Source organism: Sceloporus undulatus, chromosome 8, assembly GCF_019175285.1.
Source record: "Sceloporus undulatus isolate JIND9_A2432 ecotype Alabama chromosome 8, SceUnd_v1.1, whole genome shotgun sequence".
Taxonomy (NCBI): Eukaryota; Metazoa; Chordata; class Lepidosauria; order Squamata; family Phrynosomatidae; genus Sceloporus; species Sceloporus undulatus.
Genome location: NC_056529.1, coordinates 14747000 through 14771229, shown reverse-complemented (window position 1 = coordinate 14771229; position 24230 = coordinate 14747000). Strand labels below are relative to the sequence as shown.

The following is a 24230-nucleotide window of genomic DNA, read 5'->3' as shown; positions in this document are numbered from 1 at the left end:
GTGCAGCGACATATGGACACTGCGCAGCACTTGCATCATGGCCACATGCCCCGTGTGGGCAGGGCCATGCAGTCATGGCAGTGCCCATATGTACAAGGGTTCAGGAGTGTGCGGTTGCTGCACACTCCTGAACCCTAGTATTGGCAGCACCATGTTGCTTTTGGCCCGTCTGTACTGGGTCTAGATTAACTCAGCAGAGGGAAGAGGAGAGGAGGGAAAAGTATCTTGTCCTTCCCTATAGACACAGGCAAAAGCAAACTGCTGCAGCATCTCCAAGCTTGCATATTCTTCCTCATTAATAACTTGGCCATGCTCCCATGTAACTTGGTCACATGTGTCCCAGTTTTCATCTATGAAATTTTAAAGGGTAGGGGATATCAGTCCTTAAGCTTTGTTCAACTGGCCTGGATGAATGTGGAAAATGTTTAGCAAAAGGAATAAAAAGTAAACCAATCACTTTCTCAGGAACTAAATGGCATGGCATCTATTCTCCAATGGAATGTGTTACACTCATGGGGTTGCATGCAGTATAACGAAAATCACTTTTAATACATCAGACTTTGTTTAACACTATCATATAAATAAGCTTATTCCTTCTACAAGGCATGTAAAATGCCCCTTTTTGCAGTCCATAATTATATATACACTGGAGAAAAATAAGGGATTGATAACACAAGCAGCAAAATAGGTTTTAGACTCAAACAACTCAGTGGTAAGTAAAGACGCTGCTGGCCACCTTCCGCCTTCCCGATTTCCTATACAGAAAACAGCACGCATAGATATATCTATATATTTTAACTTTAGAAATTTAAAAGGGTAAACACGCTTTAAAACATCTTGTCAGCTGAATGCTGAGAGAAAGAAAACACATTGAAATAAAACTAATTTGGATTCATTTTTAAAGGGGGGGGGGAAAAGCAAGGCATTGCTGATTCTTATTTTGAGGCATGAGCAAATGAACAGTAAGTGATGATTCTAGTCCCAATCAACAATAAACCCCACCATTTGTTTATTTGCTTCATACAACCCACACTTTTGTGGTTGTGATACATCCTCTAGAAAGACAACATTGCATCTTGATATGATAGAAACATAAAGTACCTTTTGCATACAAGATCCAAAATATGTAATAGAAGAACAATTGGCAATACTGTAAACAAAAAAGGTAAAAACTTTAAACATACTGTAAGATAAATCAGATGTCTTTCTTTCTGTCTCTTTCTCTTTCTTTCTTTAAATCTTATCACATGTGGTTGGAACTTGCTTTTAAAGTTCCAAATGACTGGAATCCTGTTGTTGTTGTTTTTTGGCCCCATTGCTACTTTAAAATAGTTAGGGTTACAGCTAGTGAACCATAAGGACTAGATTCCTTTCCCCAAGAACCCTGCCAAGAACCTGACTCCTGGTAGCTTCTCCATAAAGCACATTGGCTCAAATTCCTGACTCACTCCCATGAGGACAGTAGTTCATACATTTGGGTGTTGTTGGACTCCCAGTATCCTTGAACACTAGCTGTGCCAGCTGGGGCTCATGTGTGTGAAGTCCCATGTCATCTGGGAACCGAAGTGCTAGACACCTTTGGTTGTCGAGATGATATGGACTTCAGCTCCCACAATGACTGACTGTTGACCAAGTCGGCTGGGACTTCTGGGAGCTGAAGTCCCAAACATATGAAGGACCAAAGGTTGGGAACCATTGCACTAGATCAAACCCCTATCTGCTGAACAGCTTTTTTCTTTTCTCCAGGAGACTAGCTAGTACTCTCAGGTTATATACAGTATTTGGATTCATTTTCTTGAGCTGCTAATCCTATCAGGAAACTTTAGATTCCCAGTTCTCTGCCCATGCTTATTCCAGGTCTGCATGTGATGCCTAGCCTTGACTGGCCTTCTCAGGATCATAAGAAGCTGCCTTGTAGTAAGTCAAACAATCAGTTCATTTCTATCTCAATTCTGTCAATTCTGACTGGCAAAAATGGATGTGTTTCAGACAGGGCTCTTCCCTAGCCCAGTCTGGAGATCCTGAGTATTCCTTGGTGGTTTCTCATCCAAGGATTAACCAGGTCTCTCTTTGCTAAGCATACAAATTCCAACAAGATGGGGCTATGTGTTTGGAGTGGTACATGGGTGATTTGACTTATTCTGCTTTATGGAGTGGAAGCCCTTTGATATTAATGTGCTTGGGGTAGGAGCAGGAAGGATAGAAACCACCAGTAAAGCTTGGGTTGTTTTATGTTTGGGAAAAGGAGTCAAAACAAGCAATGGTTGCAACAAAACCTAGGATCAAGACACCGTGATGGGGGCAAAGGGAGGAAAGGGGCAACCTTGTTCTTTTATAGCATTCCTTCAAGAATCAATGTTTTAAGATTAAAATGTCAATAGTCCAAAAACACAGATTTCTATAAAACACAAGAAAATGCATGTGAGTGGGTGTATGTTCAGAGATTGTGGCTATGAGTATGTATTTATAGGCCAGCATTTAAAATTGGAAAAGCATGTTCTTCCCAGTTATCTCTCAACATGGAGGAGGAGGAGGAAACAATATGATGTATCTTTTATACAACCTGGAAAATGAATTTTTCAAAACAAATGTGTGAAAAAAATGTTAAGTGGTGCTATATTTTGGCCCAGTTTATTAATAACTATGGGGAAAACATTAAGTTGCAGTCTTGCACTTCTTTCATCTCAAGATGCCCCAATCCTCAAAAACTCCTTTGAGAGACAGTTGGAGAAGAGGAACCAAGTTTATAACTTACTTTTTTAGATTACAGCTCCCAGAAAGCCTCGGCCAGCACTGCCACTGGCCTTACTGACTGGAAGATTCTGGGACTTCTTGTACTCCAAAAAGTAACTTTTACAAGCTCTGAGTAGGAGCTTGAGAAGACTAGGTGGAGCCATCTGATGGGCCACACATGGGGGAGGGAGAAAATTAGCATTTAGCATTATGGAATCAACCCTGGGAATGAAAGAAAGAGTAAGGTTGAAAAACTCATGCCTAGGTAATGTCAGGAATGATGACTGTGAACAGAGGTAAATGGATGTGGTTTGAGGCTGGCTTTGTCCTTCTGGTGTCAGGACTCTACTGGTCTTCCGTAAAGCTGTCATCTGATGATGACAAGGATTAAAAGTTCTCTAACCCACAATGGCCAGCAGAAAAACAAAGATACATACTTAAATATTACCCAATCTATAGAGCCACACAATAAAGAAGTCTGTTTAAAGGAGAAGTTGGAAAGGAAAGCAGAATAAAGTTGAAAAAAATGTAGCTCTCTTGACAAATGCAATTACCTGTTTCCTCATCATTAATATTTAAGATATAGCTTGCAAGGAGGTGAGAACAAGCTACATGAATGCAATTGAGTAAAAATGTCCCATCTCCCCAGCTCCCCCTAAGCCAACCCACCCTCTCCCGTAACCCCTGGTAGCACGATACAATCAATAAGAAGGTTTGAATTATACTAGAGGTAGCAGCAGTTTGTATTCCCGGAGTCCAGAACCTTTGAACATTGCTCCCCTGATGATTGGCTTGTGTGCAGCAAGCCAAGGGATGAGACAGGCAAGGTGTTTAGCCATGTTGTTTGAAGCAGCTCTTCCAGTACCACAGAGGAAAAGGATGCTCATCAGAAGTGTGTCAATGCCCAGCATTCAAACACAGCTCACAACAGTTGCCTTCACACAACCCCCAAAGTGTGTTCAACGGAGGTGTGGAAAGCCCAGCCCACCACCGGAACTGCATTCCACTCTCCCTTCCTGATGGCTGTCCACCAGTTCATCTTTGTGTCTACAGACAGTCCAGAGGTGGGAATCAAATAGTCCTCCAGTGGCCCATCCTCACTGCAGAATAACAGCATTACTATTCCACCTAAATGACCATGATTCCATTCTATGGGATCCTGAAATTTGACATTTTGGGAGGAGGATTTAGACTTCTTATCCAGAGAGCACTGGTGCCTCATCAGACTACAAACCCTGGGATATCATAGGCATAGCTATGGCAGTTAAACTGGAATAATAGTGCTATAATTCTGTAGTGTGAATGGGTCCCAGATGTTGTTGGACTGCAAGACCCAGCAGTCCTAGCCATGATAGTGAGGAACACTGTGAGTCTCAGCCCAACATTTGCAAGGCTGCCTGATCCTAACCCCAGAGACAGCTGCTCAGACCACTTCTATGCTTGAGGAGGCATCCAAATGGGGTTAACTCAAAGACAAGGGCACTCTACACATACATGTGAAAAGTACCTGCTCATAAATATTCAGTGGATGCTCATCAGGGGATGGATAAAATGTTAAACAGTTCCAGAGATGGGTGGGGAGAACCTGCTTAGACCCACAAAGCCCTTCCAACCACTGAACATGCAGAGGCTTTTATGTGATGACCTGAACAAGAGCTATGGCTGTTTGCTCTTGTGCGTGCATGTGTTTTGTTTTGCTTTAACAAGCCAAACTTTAAAAAAAAAATCCACAAGTTATTAAAGTAAGTTATACAGTTCCACATAATATAAATAGTGTTAGATTATTATTATTATTATCATTATCATCATCATAATTAATTTTAGTGTTTTCATATACAGTCGGCCTTTCACATTTGCAAGTTTACCTTTTGCAGATTTAATTATTCACAGGTTATTTGCCACCACCTCTGCCACTTTCCTACTCCATTTTTAATAGGGACTGCAAGCCTCACAAGACTGAGAGAAAGTGTGTGTGAATGTGTAGCAAGGCTTGTAATTCCCTATTTAAAATAGTGTATGGCAGCAGCAAACATCACCAGCTCTCTGCTTCTGCCTTGCGAAGGAAACCTGCTGCCTCAAAGGCATCCATGATGGACTGAATCCGCAGATCATACTTTTTTTGGTGTGTTAAATATGGTTGTGGGGTGCCTGCAGATATTCATGGTTTTCCCACTTCTGCACTCCTAACCCTAGTGAATGTGAAGGGCCGACTGTAACTCCTAAAATAGGTGCTAGCAAATATTAACGGAGTAGCAACAATGTTAATTAAAACAATGCCGTTCTTCCCAAGTGACAGCAATGGGCTTCCTTCATATAGGACGATTCTTTAACAGGTGGAAATGGGTCCACTTCATGTCTGGTAGAAGTGGTGATAGTGGTGGTGGTGCTCATGGTGGTGGTGGTGCTCATGTCTCTGAATCATCTGTCCCACTTGACCTTCATACAAGATGACTGCAGGCAGGTCTCTGACATGTTCTTTTTCCAGAACCGTTCCAGGAGATGGGAAGGTTTTGCAGACTTGGTGAGTCTCTTTTGCTCTCTGCTTGTGTTTCTTGTAAGTCTGCTGAGACTGCATAGGTAGGTAAGGAAGGTTTTGACCAACCCGTGCAGTAGGGGAAGCCATTGGTACAGATGACCCTTGAATGGATTTACTCCTTACAGCTCTTCCTGCATTAGCTGAAGCTGTGGCTTTGCTTTGAGCCTTGGGAGACTTTACAAAGTGCCTGTTTGCATCTTGACTTCGCAGCCTCTGTTGGATTTCTGCAAGCTTTGCATAGGAAGCTTCCATTAAACTAATATGGCCAGGATCTGCTGCTGGTGATCTCCGCTGGTGGGCATGGAAGATTTCTGGCTCATGGGAACGGGATCTTGTTTGGTTGGAAACTCGGATGGGTGGGTTGTGTTTCTGAGCCACAGGTGGAGATCCTAAGAAAGAAGAACTGATCACTGAATGCTCCAGTGTTTTACAGAGTAATTATTTACCTCTTTACTGGACTACTGTATATGCTCTAGGTAGGACTGCCCATGAAAAGTGTTCAGAAGTGAAATCTTGTACAAATTCTAGTGACCATGCTATTCCTAGCATGTGCTTTAAGGAACATAAGTTGCTGGTTTTGAGCTGACTACAGAAGCTTCCAGATTGCCCCTGAGTCCAATTCAACTTTGGTTTATACAAGTGCTGAATAGCTTGGAGGTATGATAGCAAAAAAGACCTACACCTACCATATATGCCTGCCTAGAATCTGAGCTCTTCAGCTAAGATGCTATTGTGCATTCTTCCACCCTGAGATTCTAGGCTGCTGACTACATGAGATATGTCTTAATCTAAAAGAATATCTAGATGCGTGAACTCCTTTACAGAGGAAGTCAAGCTAGCTCCATCCCTGCTGAACTTCCATTGAGAAGCCATAATTGTACTATTCAGTATGTGACTTGTTTGTTAAAACTGTTTTTTGAAAACCAGCTCATAAAATGGGTTTCCCTTTTTGTAAATAACATTTTAAATAATATCTTTTTAATGAACATTGCAAAAAATATATATCTCTTTTTCAAAAAATGGCTGACATCCTATGGTGAATTACAAGAGCATAAGTCAGATATACACCATTGCAACTCCCTTTATTTTTCACAGCAGAGGCTGAAGTTCACTCCTGACCAAAATCCATCACTGCCCCCCAAAACTCACTTTTTCTTAGTGGCAGAGAAAATATTGCCAATTTTGTCATTCAGAATTCATGTTCTCATTAGGAATTACAGTTGGAACCACAACTCCCATCATCATGCACCATGATGTGTGCAGCTGATGCAAACTGTAGTTCAATAACCTCTGGAGTGTCATAGTTTCCCCACCCCTCTTTTAAATATTCTGAAAGTAATGAATGATGTATCATCTACCAACCTGTATCTACTCTCATGCTACCATTCCCACTGGCATACAGCACTATCTACTGTGGAATATGTCTTTAAAAGATCCCATTTTAATAAACAGAAAAAGCAATCCAAATGATGCAAAAAACCAGCATCTAATATACCTGGCCCAAATTTGGATGTATAGTTTTCTATGCCTGCAAGATCCAAATAGTGGTTTCTCCTTTCAATGTTTTCATCCACGCAATGACGATAGCATCCATTGTGTTCAAGCTTGGTCTCACCATGGTGGTACCTGGGAGCAGAAAGATAAATGGCAATGCATATATTATCATTGTTATGTCCAAAGCAGCGGGCATATTGAAACAACAAGCAGTTCTTACATCTACTTGTAGTGTATGTAAGTGCACATAAAAAACACAAAACGTGATACAATATTATTCTGTCTGCCTATACTAGTTATACTTTGGACTACTGCATTCTGCACTATCATCAAGGGAAGCCCCACATCAAACACATTACAGTAATCCAGCGAAGAGGTTGGTACGAATATGCATTACATGCAGAAAACTGCAGATTTGGTCTCTGGAATCTCTAATTAAAAAGGCTTCAGGCAGAAGATCAAGAAAGAGAAATCTGTTGGAGATCTTGAAAAGCAGCTCCCAGTGGGAGCAAATAGAGATGGACACTCCAATACCAAAATCCATGGATGCTCAAGTCCCATTATATACAGTGCCATACTAAAATGTTGTCTTTTATATAAAATGACAAAATCATGGTTTGAATTTTAGATTATTTGTTTTTAATTTTCAAGCCGTGGATGGTTGAATCCATGAATGCAGAATCAATAGATACAGAGGGCTAACTGTATGAATGAGCACACCTTTTATTCACTTCCATCTGACATAATGGCCTGGATCTGGGGCAAATGTATCTTAATCCAGGGACCTGGACGAAAATACTAAAAGTTTCCTATTCATTCTCTGAAGATGCCAGCCACAGATGCCGGCGAAATTTCAGGAAGAAACTCTTCTAGAACATGGGCAACATAGCCCAAAACCCCCACAAAAACTCTCCTATTCAGGTTTGCTGAAATGCCTAGCAAGTCATTGGGGATATTCTTGGTTTTGTAATGTACCTAGCAAATGAATCCGGTTGAGAATCAAACCCTAGGAGATAAACTCCTGATTTTGGGGGGAGCTGGATGAGGTGGGGATGTATGGGAGGCTGGGGAACAGTTTTAATAAAGCCAGATCTACTGCTAGCTCTGTTCATCCAGCTCTCTTTCCTGTTCTATACTACTGATTTATTTATAGAAGAACTATTTCCTGAGAATGAATATCTGAAATACCAGTCATTATGAGCCAAACAAGCCAAGGAGAATGAAAGAGAAAGAGAGACGGGGAAGAGAGACGGAGAATTTTAGCCAGGAGTTTTAATTATGCTACAGCCAAGTATTAGACAAAGTAAAATGCATTATTTGCAACAGAACTAGGGCATAAATTCATTTAATCATTTACAGTGGGCCCTTGGTATCCATTGGGATTCGGTTCCCGGACCCCCCAAAACCATGGGAGCTCACATCCGATTAAATACTATGGCAGAGTAAAATGGTGTCCCTTATATAAAATGGCAAGATCAGTGCTTACTTTTTGGAACTAATATTTTTTTGGGATATTTTCAAGCCATGCATGGTTGAATTCGTGGAGAAAGAATCCGTGGATATGGAGGGCCAACTGTATATATTTTAAATGTAGATCCTTTCTCCCAACAAGGGATCCACAATAGCTTACAACAAAGCTGAAAACCAGATAAAATTAAAAGCCTGATGATACAAAAGTTTTAAAACACTCTCTCTACATTCAGTTAATGTCCAAAGGCATTTAAAAAAAAAAAGACTTCACTTTCTGGAGAAAGGAGAGGTCAATTTAGATTCCTATGAAAGGGAATTCCACAACCTGGGAGTGGCACTTACCTGTCCTTACTGGACACATGTGTGACAATGGCAGCAGGGTTGTGAGACACCCAGGATCTCAAGATTTGGGCAGGTTCATATAGGGCGACAGATAGTACAGACTTCGGTATAGTAATTCTCTCATACCCTCCAATATTTCACAGATGAAAACCAGGACACGTGTGGCCACACAATATCACAACGTAATCAAGATGTCAAAGGTTTATCAGTGAGGGAGAACACACAAGCTAGGAGATGTTGCAGCAGTTTGCTTTTGCCTTAGCCAACTGGGGAGGGCAAGATTATGCCCTGACGTGAGTGCAGACTATTGTTGCACTTTGAACTCAGTTTGCAGCAATTTGAGGATAGAAGCAAGTTGAGCAAACCTCCACTGAACAAATCTTGTCAAGAAAACCCTGTGGTAAGGTGACCATAGGTTGGAAAGGACTTGAAAGCACACAACAACAACAACCTCCCTTGCTAGATGTGTGTGAGGGGGAAGGAAAAGAGCAATGTTGTTACATTCCTTTTCTCTCCCTGCCCTGCTGTTTTAGGCCTAGGAGATGCACTTTCCTAAGAAGTGAATGGAAGTACCGATTGGTGGGATTCTGGAGGTTAGCATCCAAAAATAATTTTTTATGCTTCTGTGGTGGCTTGTCAAAGCGTCGCCATTTTCCAGAAGCTCTGTAAACATTTTGTCACTGCTTTTCTTTTTAAATGCATCCCCAAAAGGCCAGACAAAGCAAACACAGGGCTGTTTTAATAAGTTTCAAGATGGCAAGTGGGTGTTTGCACGCTTCGTTCCATCACATTTTCTTTTTTACGAGCTGCTACCTGCACAATGTCCTGAGGATACGGCAGGATAGACATCAAAATACATGAATCAACCAGATGAAAAGGCATGATACCAAGGCAAATCTTAGCCAAGCGTTTCACTCTGCTAATCTTTGCCAGGAACATGACAAGATGTTTTTCAGAGAAACAAGGCCTCTTTCCCAGACTGGCATCCTAAATAATATTGCACATTCCTTCAGGGAGACACAACTTCAAATAGGACTGTTTTATCTAATCTTTTCAAGGCTAGAACAATACCTGCAGCTGTGCATAAAAGAGACCACTGTCTCTGTACTTTTACTGGAAACTGATGCACCCCAGAGTCAAATGAGGGGGAAAAACATTCTGAAAAACCCTTTCTCTCCAAAGGGCATTTCTGCAAATTCTTTTAAAAGTACACACTCCTATTTTCCTCAAATGGTTCACGAGGAATATCATTTACCTCCTTTGTACTGACAAAGACTCACCCTGCTCTAAATTCATTAGTTTTGAAGAGTCCCCGGATTTTTTGATAGTTTTGTTACTGAGGATTAGCACCTTGGCTTTGTGGCTGTGTGCCTTCAGGTCTTCAAAGGTATGGCAACCCTAAAGTTATAATAGGATTTTTGGGCAAGATTTTTGTCAAGGGCACTCAGTGGGTTTTTATGACCGAGTATAGTTGTAGTCCACAACTACTATGCCATGACAACTCTTGCACATTGGCTACCCTTCTGAAAGTTAACTCTAAAAGGATAAAGTCTCATTGAGGCAAGGCAGTAACCTTATAAAAACAATAACGGTGAGTTCTAAAGGGGATGAGATATTGTAGATGGAATGGTACGTCAGTTTGTTTTGCCAATGACCTACTAAGGTTTTACCTATCCCTGTTTATAAGTTAATAAGTTGTAGTCCAGTGAAATGTATGGTTGTTTGTAATATTTCATAATGGCTATTGTGCCTTATACAAATAAACTGTTGTTGTTGTTGTTCTAGGTTAACCCTGTGACAAAATCACAGGCAAGCAGCAGTGCTTTTATTCCAACTTACCTGACAGAACCCCTCTGTCTCTTTTCACAGTTCCTTGGTTCTTCATTGGCTTTGCTCTCCGCTCGGTGTCTTGAGCTTTGTAGATCTGTCCCCACAGTGAAAAACAACATGTTATTTCCCCCCTTTTGTTACTGGTTTTCTTGAGAAAACTGACCTACAACTGACCATTGTAGGTCCTCAAGGCCAAGGGGAGATGGATTGAAAGAGAAGCAGTGGCTTCCATGTCCCAATTTTAAACAAGCTGCCTAAGATAATGAAATGTAACCTCGAAAAATATATCCAACATCTTGAATATTTTGTTTAAAGCTCATACTAAAACCCAAAGCAGCTTCATCACCCTAAAGACACAGAAGCCACTTGCCATGACTGCAGTATTGTTTGAAGCATTCTCCAATTTTAGGAGGAAAGAAAGTGAGGCTATCTTTCTATCTACTCTCTCTCCTTTCTCCTGGCATGGAACCAAGGTGGCTCACAACAAATTAAAACAAAATTGCAACTAAAACTTATTTCATTCAAAAGCTTTAAAAAATTAAATAATCAATTTTATTTAAAATGTTACATTAAAACATCTTAGCGCACATTACACTCTCAGCCTCCGAGGAATGCAAAGGGAAACTCCCTCTGAACAAATCTTGCTAAGAAAGTCAAGTCAGAAATGACTTAAAAGCACACAATCACAACAACACAGTAAAAAAACGATAAAAGCATAATGCACTGTATTAAAAGACCTGTAAAAGACCACAGTAAATTAAGAGCCAAAGGTCTGCCTAAATAAAAAGACTTATGCCTGTTGGCAGAAAGAGAGCAGAGAGGGGGCCATCCAAGTTTCCTGTGGCAGGGAATTCCAGAATTTGGGGTTCAAGTAATAACTTGGGATTCACTCAATATGCCTGTGACTGTGATGAGACTGAGTAAAAGTCAACTGCTGAAGATCTTAAAAGTCAGGCAACCCCCAAAAAGAGAAATATCATTTCCCAGCAGACAAGCCAGTATTTTGAATTGTGCCCAGAAATGGACATTCAACATTTCACAGGAATGGGATGATAGCATGAAGGAAGGTTGAGCTAGGGCAAGGGAGAAAGATACTTTTAAATTACACCATATGGGTAGACAAATCTGTATGCCATTCTCATGTATCCATGCCATCCTGTTTGGGCAATAATCTGATTTTTTTTTTAAAAAAAATCTTAAGAGGTAAACATTTTAAATGATATTTGTGAACCAAAACATTTGGAGGAGAGAATTCTATGGTTAGCAACATTATGGTTTGCTCATTACTCCAGAGGTGTGAATCACATCAGTTTGTATCAGAATTTTCAAAGACCAAATGTCTCAAATTCCTCACACTGATTTTCATTTTTGCTTTTGGAAAGGGGAGGAACTACAAAACAGTGGAAGGGCTTTGCCCACAGAAGGTCCCAGGTTCAATTCTTCGCATCTGCAAGTAAGAAGCTCAGAGAGCAGGAGGTGGGAAAGACTACAGCCTCAAACCTAGTCATATATTTTCAGTCAAAGGAGACAACTAGATGAACACATACCTGGTATAAGGCTAAAGGACAATCATAGAATCACAGAGTTAGAAGGAACCACAGAGGTCATCTAGTCGAGTGGTTACCAACCTTTGGTCCTTCTGATGTTTTGAACTTCAGTTCCCATAATTCCTGTGTGCTGGCTAAGTAAGCTGGGTCTTCTGGGATCTGAAGTCCAAAACAAATGGAGGACCAAAGGTTGGGAATCACAGGTCTAGTCCAGCCCGCACCATGCAGTAATACACAACTAAATCTGTCCTGAAAGATGCCCATCCAACCTTCGTTTAAAGACCTCCAAAGATGGAGAGTCCACCATGCTCTGAGGCAGCCTATCTCACTGACAACATACACCTCTTGAGTAATACAGCACGCCTGCATCATACGCGGGCGCGCCTTACGCAGCTTGAGCATATGTGCTCAAGCCGCGGGGCGTGTGCGGGGCAGAAGGGGTGGTGCGTCCCATTCAATTGAATGGGTGTGCGCACCCGTTGCGCCCCGCGCGCCACTACACTGCTGTGCCGCCGTGCACAAGCCCTCATTGTTTACAATGGGGCTTGAGCATAGGCGGAATTCACCTTACGTGGAGGGATCCGGAACGGATCCCCGCGTAAGGTGAGGGCCCACTGTATTTTGGTTCAGATGGCACTAGACACTGAAAGTTAACAGGCTTTAGATACAAACACTTACCTGTATGGTTCAGTAGGATACTTTTCTTTTTCTGGCTCCCATCTGGGGCCACAGTAAGCTTTACCCGCAAGGTTTTACTAGAACTTGGAGAGTGATTGACCGAAGCATCAACTACTTCATAGATTGTATGAAGCAAGCTGGTGATGTCCTAAAATAAAGATGGGGGGAAAGAACACAGAAGAGAAATGTGTTAAGAACAGAAATGAAGAACATGTTTTGTTTTTCCACAGTCACATTTACTTCTTGCACCTCACACAAAAAACCCATGGCTCACTAACTGTCAATTTCCCCAGAACCTTTTAGAATATTTTTCAGCATTAAATGTCGAACTGCCTTGAATGCCCTGGTAGAAATGCAGTATGTAAATATATGGGAAACAAATTTATCACATGAGCTCCAACAACTAGGAAAAGATATATTACGATATACAGTAGACCCTTATTGGTTCCAAGATCCCCCGTGGATAACAAAATCCGTGGATGCTCAAGTCCCATTAAATATAATGACATAGCAAAATGGTGTCCCTTAAAAAATTGGAAAACCAAGGTTTGATATTTGAAATTGATACTTTTTGAACATTTTCAAACCGTGGATGCTTGAATCTGTGTATAAGAAATCCGTGTATAAGAAGGGCTGACTGTAATACAATATTATATCCATGATGTATTGCAAAATCTGGGTTACAATATATTCTCCATCTAACTTTAACAGGAATAACCTTGCAAACAGGAATGAGCCACATTCAACACAAATCTACATGTCACTTACAGGTAGATCCCCAGAAGAGGTTCCAAACATATTTTTCCATTTATAGGTAACTGACTAATGATTTCAGACAGGACTTTCATGTGTAACAAGCATTACACCCAAATGAGATTCCCAGTGATCTCTGTGTGCTTGTGCATATGTGCTCCTAAGAGAATCTGACATGTTTTAAGGGATAGTAGTAAAAATCCAATTTAGACATCTCCAACATTTATGACTGTAGCATTTTAATATATAGTTGTCTGGATGGGGGCAGGAGTACGATGGGGTATGTGTTGAAAGACAATGGAAATTATCCCCATGAACAAATTGTATGGTGGGAATATAAACCTGAAAAATGTATCCAAAAGTGTGATGTAGAATTCCTATGAGAGTTTAAGGCTGTGGTCACACTGCAGAAATAAAGAAGTTTTACTCCAATTTAATGTCAATGAGGAAGGGATTATGAAGTACCAAGACTTTCTAACTGAGATTCAGAGCCTCTGGGAAAAGAAAACAATAGTCATTCCAATAGTGATAGATGCTCCAGGAGCAACTCCAAATGTACTTACAAAGCATATGAATGGAACTAATAGGAATAGGTAATATCACAGTAGCACAATTACAAAAAGCAACACTGGTTGAAATGTCCACATTATCCAACAATGCCTCAGCAATCCCTAGGTCGTTGGATAATATCTGATTAACTGACAGTCCTAACCTCCAATGAGTAACACCTGGTTGACTGTGAAATTGATGGTAATGTAACTGCAAAGTAACTTGCTATTGGCATGTTACTAATGTGCCAGTTTATAAGAAAAACCAGCTAACAACCAACATAACCTCTGGCAAAAAAATAAAGACAACAATAGACCAAGACAGGTGAGCATACAATGTGTACTTCGCTTTTCTTCCATTTTGTCTCATCTTGATAGCACTCCTCACCTATCAGAAATCCCATTACCAAACACAGTGCCTCTTGAAACAAAGCAACACACCTAAGAGGCAACCCACTATGGTGCTCACAAAGAAGTTTGTTTCAGAAACAAACTTCTGATATATATCACTTTGAAAGAACAATCTTCTTCCTAACTCATCAGGTCAGACAGTTGTGCACTTCACACATGACTAAACTAAAAAAGATTTGGATGGTCGCAAATTACTTTGTTGATCTCCTGCCATAGGTAATTTCCATTGCTTGCAAGTCCAACTGAATCGGCAGGTGTCTTGTGTTCTGATCTTGCCACTGTGTCATGGCCTATGCTTTCTGTAGCTCTTGGTCCCATATATGTCCTTGTAATCTGTGACCAAAATGTAAGTCCCCTGTAGATTAGGTACTGTTTAGATGAAAATTCAGCTGCAGGAGTGCAACAGATTGTTTATTTCAATGCTCTGTGGACTCTATAGCCACCTGAAAAAATATTCAGCATTGATGTACTGTGACCACTTCAGACACTTGAGCATCAAAGTATAAATGTTTGCCTGAAATATTTCACAAAGAGATCTGGTTAATACAGTCAATGGCCAGAGATCCCACACTTGAGACACAATGCAAGTCTGCATCTATGTGCTTCTATTCTCAGTTCATGTTATCTTTCTTTTTGATGTGCCAGCCTTTCTGCCATGTTTCACTTGTCTTATCTTATTTACGGAATAGGAGCAGAGGCTGAGATCTTGGTCACAATCATTGTGTAGTACAAACATATCCCAGTGTAGTTGCTGGGTCATACTGATGTGCAACTGGTCATGCAATGGGCATTACGATCATGCACTCTTCCATTGCATGACAGCCGATCCAGTTCCTCACCAATCTCATAAGGACCACACTTATGAATAATGCAACCTGAACAGTGCAAATGCTTGCAAGGTTTATTATAACACAACAGGGTTGGCACAACCTGAAATAGGATACCACCCTTGTGCAACCTCAGAGAAAGCACAGCTGCTTGAGTAACACCACTTATGCCACTGTAAAGCCACAATGGGATTCTGACCGGAGTCTCTCCCCACCACAGGATCCCTAGCCAGTGAAATTGGAAACTGGATGTGGCCCAAGATTCTTCACAGTCAAGCAATAATGTTTCCATGCTGACAAATGGGAACAAACCATGTCATTGATGCTTGTGATGTTATTGCTTTCACTGGTCTGCTTCTTTACCATCTAGGTACGACAGTGGGATTGGATAGAGTATCTGCCTACTCATGGTGAGCACCTTTGCTACCTCTGAGCCTGCCAGATATCTATGCATAGAAATCTCATTTTGACAGGCCTTGTTTTTCAAATCCCACTGTGCATAAAAATCTCATGGTGCTTATGTTCAACCCCCTAAATCACATCTCAGAACTGATGAATCTGACACACTGTTTGTGCCTACAGAGAGGTTCGGCAGCCACTTGTGAACAGGCACAGTAGACGGATGTAATCTGCTCCAACACCATGCAAAAGAAAGTTCAAAAGAACCAGCCCCCTCTAAAGAAGTCCTTATGAAATCATTACACTTGCTGAAATGAATACCACAGTTCCTAGGTTTCAAGGTGAGAACTTATTAACTGCCGCTCATTTTTCACCTCATTATATTTTATGGAGAAAACTGCTCTCTGACCCAACAGCACTGTGTTGACAAAGATTTTCCTAATCTTGCAATCCATATGATAATTATGTTGAACTCACAACAAAAATTCTCACACTGAAGGCAGAGGTAGCGCTGAAATCCTGTTACTGTATTTCCATTAGCACCACTCCAAAAAGCTACTGACAATGCTTATCTTATGCCTACTTATCTGGATGTTAAGTCCCACTGAATGCAATAAGACTTGTTGTGTGCCTTCAAGTTGTTTCCAATTTAAGGCGACCCCAATCAGAGAGTTTCTTGGCAAGATTTGGTTGGGGGGAGTGTGCAATTCTCTTTCTCTGCAGCTGAGAGAGTATGACTAGTTCAAGATCATCCAGTGGATTTCTGAGCAGGGATTTGAACCCTCATCTTCAGAGTCGTAGTCCAGCACTCAAACAACTACACCATACTGGCTCTTCTGAGACTTTTGAGTAAACATGTTTAATATTCAGCTGGAAGCAAATATATTTTCTTCCGATGCATTGCTACATGCTTCTGCTTTGAAATGTCATTGTTCAAGTTTAATGAATTAAAAAATAAAATATAGAAAGTATATTCTATCTGACTGAATGTTACTTACACTCGAATCAGTGCATATAACAAGGGTATGACACTGCGCATAGCAAAGCTACTACAGAGGCTAGCACATTTGCTTCCTCACCAGTTCATTTAATCCCTTTTGCTCAACTGAATAGGGATACAGAGTTGGGTGTTACTGACATACTGATGAGACTTCACCCCAAATCCCCAGATGATCTCACCAAGTGTCTTCCTATAAATTAGGTGTGTGCATTTCAGTGCCAGGCAAAATTCTCCTTCCTCTCTGTGTTTAGTAATTCCCACATCTTTAAAAACCCTTTAAAATCTCTCAGATCTATTAAGCTGCCATTTTCTGTTCACATACAGCAGGCCCTTGGTTGGGGTTCAGTTCTAGGACCCCCCATGGATACCAAAACTCATGGATGCTCAGATCCCATTAATTACAGTGGCATAGTAAAATTGTTTCCATTATATAAAATATCAACATCAAAGTTTGCTTTTGGAATGTGTATGTATGTGGGTGTATATGTATGTGTACGTGTGTGTATACAGTGGACCCTAGTTATATGCTGGGGTTTGGTTCCAGTATCCCCCATGGATAACAAAATCCATGGATGCTCAAGTCCCATTAAATATAATGACATAGCAAAATGGTGTCCCTTATAAAAAAAGGAAAATTAAGGTTTGATATTTGAAATTTATACTTCTGTTGAACATTTTCAAACGTGGATGCTTGAATCCGTGTATAAGAAGGGCTGACTGTATATATTTTCAAGCCGTGGATGGTTGGAATCTAGCCACATATTTCACACCAACTGAGAAGGTAAAATTTGTAGTATAAGTTCTTGTGGACTCAGGGACTTAGACTGGGGGAAAGGGCCGGCCCCTGGATGGAGGCCACAGCAGACAAAAAGAACCCACTCCCAGATGTCATTGTTGCATGCCCTGTATGGACGGGTGCACACCATCACGGTGCCCATGTGCCGACTGTAGGGCTGGGCACGTGCGGATGCCCAGCCCTACAAAACCATACTTTCGGCCCCAGGTCAGCAAAAAGTGCCAGTCAGTATTGGGTCTCGGTCTACTTACCGGATACACTTGATGAAGTGGGCTGTGTCCACGAAGGTTTATGCCAGAAATGTCTTCTTTCTAGTTAATCTCAGAGATACTATTGGATTCTTTTAAGTCTTTTTATAAAATTGCACTGTTCCTGGTTTAAATTCTGTATGAATCTGCCCTTTTATTGCTTTTCGACTGACTGCTGTATTTTAGTGTTTTATTGATAACTCCAAAATGCTTTTTAAAAACCCCACAATTATTAGGCAGCATAAAAAAAATTGGAGGCAAATAAATAAATGCCCTCCTCATCTCTTGAACTGAAAGACACCAGCTATATTTTGTCACTATGTAATTAAAGCTGATGGTGGACAGCCTATAATTTGACAGGGTTGGCCGCCCAACCTCTGTTCCATGCCCATAAATATGATTGACTGTTGTCGTTAATCCCACTGGAAAGAATTTCAAAGAGCACACTTGCCATTTCCTTAGCTCAGCTCTAAAGGCAGGAGAGGAGCCAAAAGGAACATACATTCGCAAAGGTTTGTTTTGACACTCTGTTTAGAGAATCATTTGTTTTAAATTTTTATCCCTTTCAAAAACAAGCACCTTTTTTTAAACAAAAAAAAATCTTTCTTTTCCAAACAGCTAATCCCTGACATTAAACAATGACGAAACTTGGGGGGAAAGAGAGAATCAAGCCACGGATTCCAGAAGCGGCAAAATGAAAGGCGCACAGACACATGTACAAGTATGGCTGAAACATCAAACAACACCCTTCTCTCATGCTGGTACCCTCCAGATGTGCTGGACTAAAACCTCTGTCAGTGAGCATGGTCAGCGCTCTTCCAATGGAGTTTCATGCATACATTCAGCAGTCAGACACTATGTTTTGTAACAATCCCAGGGCACACATGCACTTGCAAAGTAGGATTATAGAGAGAAATTTGTCCTGGATGAAAACAGTTTTTGGACTTGATTCTGAAGTTTGCAGATCACATCCAGCTTCTCATGGAAATGATCCTCTGAAGCCTTTAATCAAAGGGCAGGGTGGATCCAGAGCTTGGAAATGATTTCTTAAAAATTCATTTGTTACCACTCCCCTCAATTCATACAAATTTTCAATTGTTGTACAATGTTTTTGCTTTAATCATTAGATGCCAAATGTCATTGTTTCTGAGCAATAATTGCAATTTGTGTGTATGTGGTGTGCCTTCAGGTTATTTGCAATGTATGGTGGCACTAAGGCGAACCTACACAGGGTGGGTTTTTTGGGAGGGGCAAGATTTGTTCAGAGGAGGTTTGCCATTGCTGGGCAATATGCAACCCAGGCTTCTCCTGCCTTGTCTCACATCTTTTTAAAAATGGGCAAATCCCATTCTTGAAAAGCTGCAAGAGAAGCCCAGGTTGTATATGGCTGCATACTGTCCAGCGATGGGTGAATGCAATAAGATCTGCCATAAGATCTGCGATGAGAAAGTTACATCCTAGGTCTATCCTGGCAGCAAAGCTAATACAATAATGTCCTTCATAAACTCCTTCATTGAGAATCTTCCACCTACAGTTCAAAGGAGGACGCTAAGCAGTTCCTGAGTGAGCTAGCTATTTTCAGTGGCTTTGCTTGGTTCTCTCTCCTTTCCGAACCAGTCGATAGTTGGACAACAGCCCACTTTCTCTTTTGACCTTCCTTTCTTCAGTTCTTTTATCGTCACCAACAAATGGCTTCACTGATGTGACAACAAACCTGTATCTGGCCTGTACCCATTTCATTCAAGGTGAAAATTAAGCTAAAACATCTGTCTTCGTTACTTTCTCCATGCAAGGGAATTTTCTTTGTATGGAAAAGTATTTCATAGTGTAAGCCCCTTCCCCAGTGAAAATTGGGGTGGTATGGGTTGATTGTCTAATTATGTAATGTTTGTTAGTTAGATTCCACTTTTCCAACTCAAAACGTTTTACAACCAAAACATTAAGAGAACAATAATTTCACAAACAAACAAAACCTAGCAATAAATAACATAGCAATAAAACATACTGAGAAAAGTGAATTTCAAAACAAAAAGTATAAAAGATGTGGTGGCAGAGTCTGCATCAAACTGGGCCATATGCTTGCTGGGATCAAAAGAATCAAAAAGTTGAGCTTGCAAAGGTCAAATCAAAAAGTCAATCTCAGCCTACACAAAGAAAAGGCAAAAGGTAGGCTGACGGCTTTTAGAAGTTGCTCCTTCTGCTGGCAGCTCAAAAAGTCTACTTTCTTCATACTGAAGAAATGAGGAGAAGCAACCCACATCAGGATGTCTCCACCTCCATCACTGGAAAACTCCTGCCTCCATTCAAGGTTCCCATTGATGCCATTGTTCTGTATCAGAAGTTCCCAGATATTATTCAAGGGCAGCTCTATGTAGAGTGTTTTACAGGAGTTCATTCTAGGCTTCTGGACTAGCAAGATCCACATCCACAACTAACTCCTATCCTCCACTTTCCTCCGCTTTGTTTGAAGAGGGATTCAGCTTACTCAGCATTTCTCTCTCATTCAACCCAAAGGATATTGGATTTGAGCTGTACAAAAATGTCTTCCATGTCCTCTTTCCAACTAGCCCTACCAAAACCCAATTTTCTGAGTATTCTATGACATCACAGCAGATTATCCAATCGGCTTCAGAGTTATCACCATCCCAAAAACAATCGAATACAGACAGTACGAAGTACTCATCTCAACAAGCACCACACATGGGCTGGCACCCAATTGGTTAGCCCCAAATAGAGTAGATCCATTCAGTCAACATGTAAGAAAATCTTAGTGATTTAATGGGTCTACTCTAGTCAGGACTAACAATAGGATTTCGGCCATGGATTGAGAAGATAAACTTCACTCACCTCACGTGTGACTCGGCCATTGTTGTCGAAGTCATACAATGTGAAAGTCCATTCTTGCCTGTTGTCTTCCTCAACGGACACATCACATTGCAGTTCCTAAGGAACATGCAGAGAGCAGCAGATTACCTAAAGCAAGAGCCTTATTTGCTGTGGCAGCTAACTTCATAGAAAAAATATGAACGGTGGTAATAGAATCCGCATGAACAAGAGGATAGTGATGTTGGAAAGGGTTGATTGGATCACTGCTATGCAATCATGTGGTTGTTGATTCCTCTCCCTCAACCCCACACATTGGCTGCTGATGTATATGAGGGTGGTTAGACAATCAATAACTGTGTACTGATACAATAAAGTCCACCTTCCAGACCCTTAGGTAAGGAAAATAATTTTGCCATCTGCGGCAACATCTAAATGTTTTACCATTTCACTAGCTGCAGTTGAATAAAATACTTTCAAAACAGTTCACTAAGTTTGCAGATCATACAATATACATAAACATACTCTCCTTGCAGTAAGGGCCTGTGAAAAGCAAAGCTCAGGTCCCTTCTTAGAAGGGGCTGAGCCTGACAGGACTTTTCAAGAGAAGAGTACTGCAGATCAAATGTCACCATAAAAAAGGCCCTTCTCCTTGAAACTCAATCTCTGGGAGTCACCACAGCAGCCAAATTTAGTTTGTTTTTTGACAGAGACATAGGTGGTTGGAGGCAGGCCAGGACTGAAGACAGTGCTACAGCAATGCATACAGAGTTTCAGATATTAGAGTAGTCTTCATGGATGCTACAGCTACACGACTTGGACGCCACCTGCTCTGGACTGGTGTGTCTCAAGAATGGGATCCCTATGAAGGGACATTCATAATGAACTGGATTGGGCATGTCTTAAAGGTGCACTCAAAATCTTGATACTCTATGGGCTACATGGCTGGTATCATATCAACATCTATAACTGGCTATAGTTTATTACACTATACTAAACTTATTAAAGTGCCATTTTTTTGAACTTCCATATCTTTTTCTCTCTTGTATGAGAAAGTAGAAAGATAGGATAGAATCCTTCACTGCAGTTGAGGGAAGACTAGGGAGCTACAGGTTATGGCCTCTTGGTCTAATAATAAAAATTTATTAATTTATCTTGTTTTATTAGGTCACCCAATAGTCACACTTCTCCATTGGCATTCCTGATTCACTTTATCTAATGGTAGGGCTGCCCTGACAAATTAACTACTATATATACTCATGTATAAGTCTAGAAAATTTAGTCAAAAATTGATGTCAAAACCCGGGATCGACTTGTCCATGGGTCAATGTAAGTACTGTACTTTAACTCTTGTTAAAAAAGAAACCATCCCCTGGTGAAAAGTGAGAGCTTAATTCATCCTCAGAGCACCTAAATGAAGCACCAACCCCCTTTACGCTCCCATCTATACAGCATTTAGGATGAGCACAAACAGTTGTGCTTGCTGGAATTTTCTAAGTTCTTTGGCATCCTTTTCCTTTGTTTCTTCCTTTACATCCTTTATGGCATACCACTATGTTTTACCCTCAACTTATCAACAGGTCATATCAAAATCCATAATCCCCCCCCCCCCCCCCACCCCCCAAAAAACCCTGCCTTCAACTTATACATGAGGTTGACTTATAATCGAGTATATATGGTCCTTGCATTTTATCTCTTGCACACTTACAGCTATGAGCCTGAAGGAACTATGCAGAGCAGTTTAGGACAGGGGGCCTTGGAGATGGTCACAATGAGTTCACTGCTTGAAAGCAGTTAACAACACAACAACACCTAGTGAAAATGACACCACTGTTTTTATTTTATTTCATGCATCCCACTTTGGATCAGAGAATGGAATCTGGCAGAAGAACATAAGAAAGTCATTGGTGCATCAGACCAAAGGATTCCTTAATCCAGATTCTGTTTCCAACAATGTCCAATCAGTTGCATGGGGAAAACCCAGAAGTTGACTTTCAAGGCTTTTATACCTATGCACCACCAAACTTGGAAACTTATTCGTGGGTTAAAAATAAAGAAAAAGAACAGGCAGTCTGGGCTCCTTCTCCCTTTTTGGTTGCTTGGCATCCCATAGCGGCAACAATGTGTAGCTTCCATTTCCCATCTATTCTCTTGGAATGGATAAGAAAGGCACTGAATACCATTCCTTGTCTAATTCCCTTGGGCTAAGGCCCTCAGTGAATTTGAAACATTTTCATTTTTCATTGAGCAAGAAGAAGAAACTATGTGAAAGCTACTTACTAAAAATGCTTAGAAATATAATGCAAGATCCTCCAATTTAAAAGAGAGTGGGGAAGAGGCAGAGAAAAAGAGAGAGAGAAGGCAGAAGAAAAGAAAACCTCTGCTTAATTCAAGGAGAAAAAGTGAGAGACTCACAGCATGAGACAGGATAAAGTTGAAACTGAAGTGACCATTAATAAAAAATAGACCTATGGCATAAACCCATATCTGAAAAATACCATTTCATGACACAGTCTTTAAATGTAGCATTAGTCTCTCCCCTTATAACTCATTTAATAAAGCATTACGTCTGCTAAAGTAGAAACCAATTTAGACAGAATAAGGAGGACAAAAAAAAATCTTGTCAAACTAGTACTGCTTTTATGCGATCATGTGAGAGGTGGTTTATGGTGAAAACATGGAAAGGTTTTCAAAGCGGTTACATCTCATATGGTGCAATCCATAGCCTGCAAAACCTAGGCTGTTAATGAGGAAACATTTTGTGCAAACTGTTAATGGGGAACAATGAAGATTTCTGCACTAACAAATTATATTTGCACACCGACAACAATAGCTGGGTTCAGGAGAAAACAGAAGCAAACATTGGCTCAGAAAGAATGCTTGGCTTGTTGAAAGACAGTCCACATTCCAGACCACAATGCTGCTCTTCAAATACTCTTTCTATCACACTGTGCCCATCAAAAATCAGAGGAACTCTGAATGAACTATGATCGTTGGTTACACAGTGGAAAATTATGCTGCCATTATGATGGACTGCAGGGACAGTCCCATTTAATCCTCTGATGCCCCACTTTTCACCTGCTTTTAAAATGTCCCAGTTTCTCTCCCTCTTTCCCCCTTTATCCTAACTGTACTTCAACTGTTCAAACTAAGTTCAAAATGCAAAAAGTAGTTTCCACCCAATTAACTCATCAGAAGTGAGAAGGGGGTATAGTTTTCCATTCCCAGTAGGCTCAGGCAAAATCAAACTGCTGCTACCTCTCCTGACCTGTCTGTTCTTCCTCATTAATAACTTTTCCTGTCTTGACCACACTTGGACATAACTTGGCTACCTGTGTCCCAGTTTTCATCTGTGAAATGCTGGCCTTTGTGTGCTTGATACAAAACGTCATATTAAACAGAGAATTGAGAGCCAGTGTAACATAGTGGTTTAAGTCTTGGGGGATTATCACACAAGGATGAGATAAGGACAGGATCTTACACTAACGTTGTGAAAGGCTTTCAAATTGTTGCACCATAATTAACCGCCATTAACCCATCATTAAAGTGCCATTGTATTAACGCTAACTTTCATCAATACAAAATGCCAACCAATGTCACTTAAATGATGGGTTAATGCCAGGTTAATGATGGGATCAGCGCAACTTCATCAGAAAGCCTTTAGTGCCATCATGGTCATTCATGCTTCCCAGGTGGGATAAGTGTGAATGCAGTGTGAAAGTCCTTCCCACAGTCATGCAGGAAGGACAGGACAGGGACGAGACAGGGACAGGACATCCCTCGTGTGATATGGAC

At 40.8% G+C, this 24230-nt stretch overlaps 1 protein-coding gene across 3 annotated transcripts in view; it reads right to left on the bottom strand.

The window, feature by feature from the left end:
• Window positions 1-247: 247 nt before the first annotated feature.
• NKD1 (NKD inhibitor of WNT signaling pathway 1) overlaps window positions 248-24230 on the bottom strand; it is a 134123-nt gene continuing 110140 nt past the window's right edge. For 2 of the 3 annotated variants that reach the window (XM_042438316.1, XM_042438315.1), the window contains 5 exons: window positions 20460-20555; window positions 12631-12778; window positions 10415-10499; window positions 6765-6895; window positions 248-5658 (listed from right to left, as the gene is read on the bottom strand). In XM_042438316.1, coding sequence (XP_042294250.1) covers window positions 5084-5658; window positions 6765-6895; window positions 10415-10499; window positions 12631-12778; window positions 20460-20555 — 1035 coding nt within the window. In that variant the 3' untranslated portion in view covers window positions 248-5083. The remainder of the gene's footprint in view (window positions 5659-6764; window positions 6896-10414; window positions 10500-12630; window positions 12779-20459; window positions 20556-24230) is intronic. The other variant, XM_042438317.1, reaches the window with a different exon arrangement.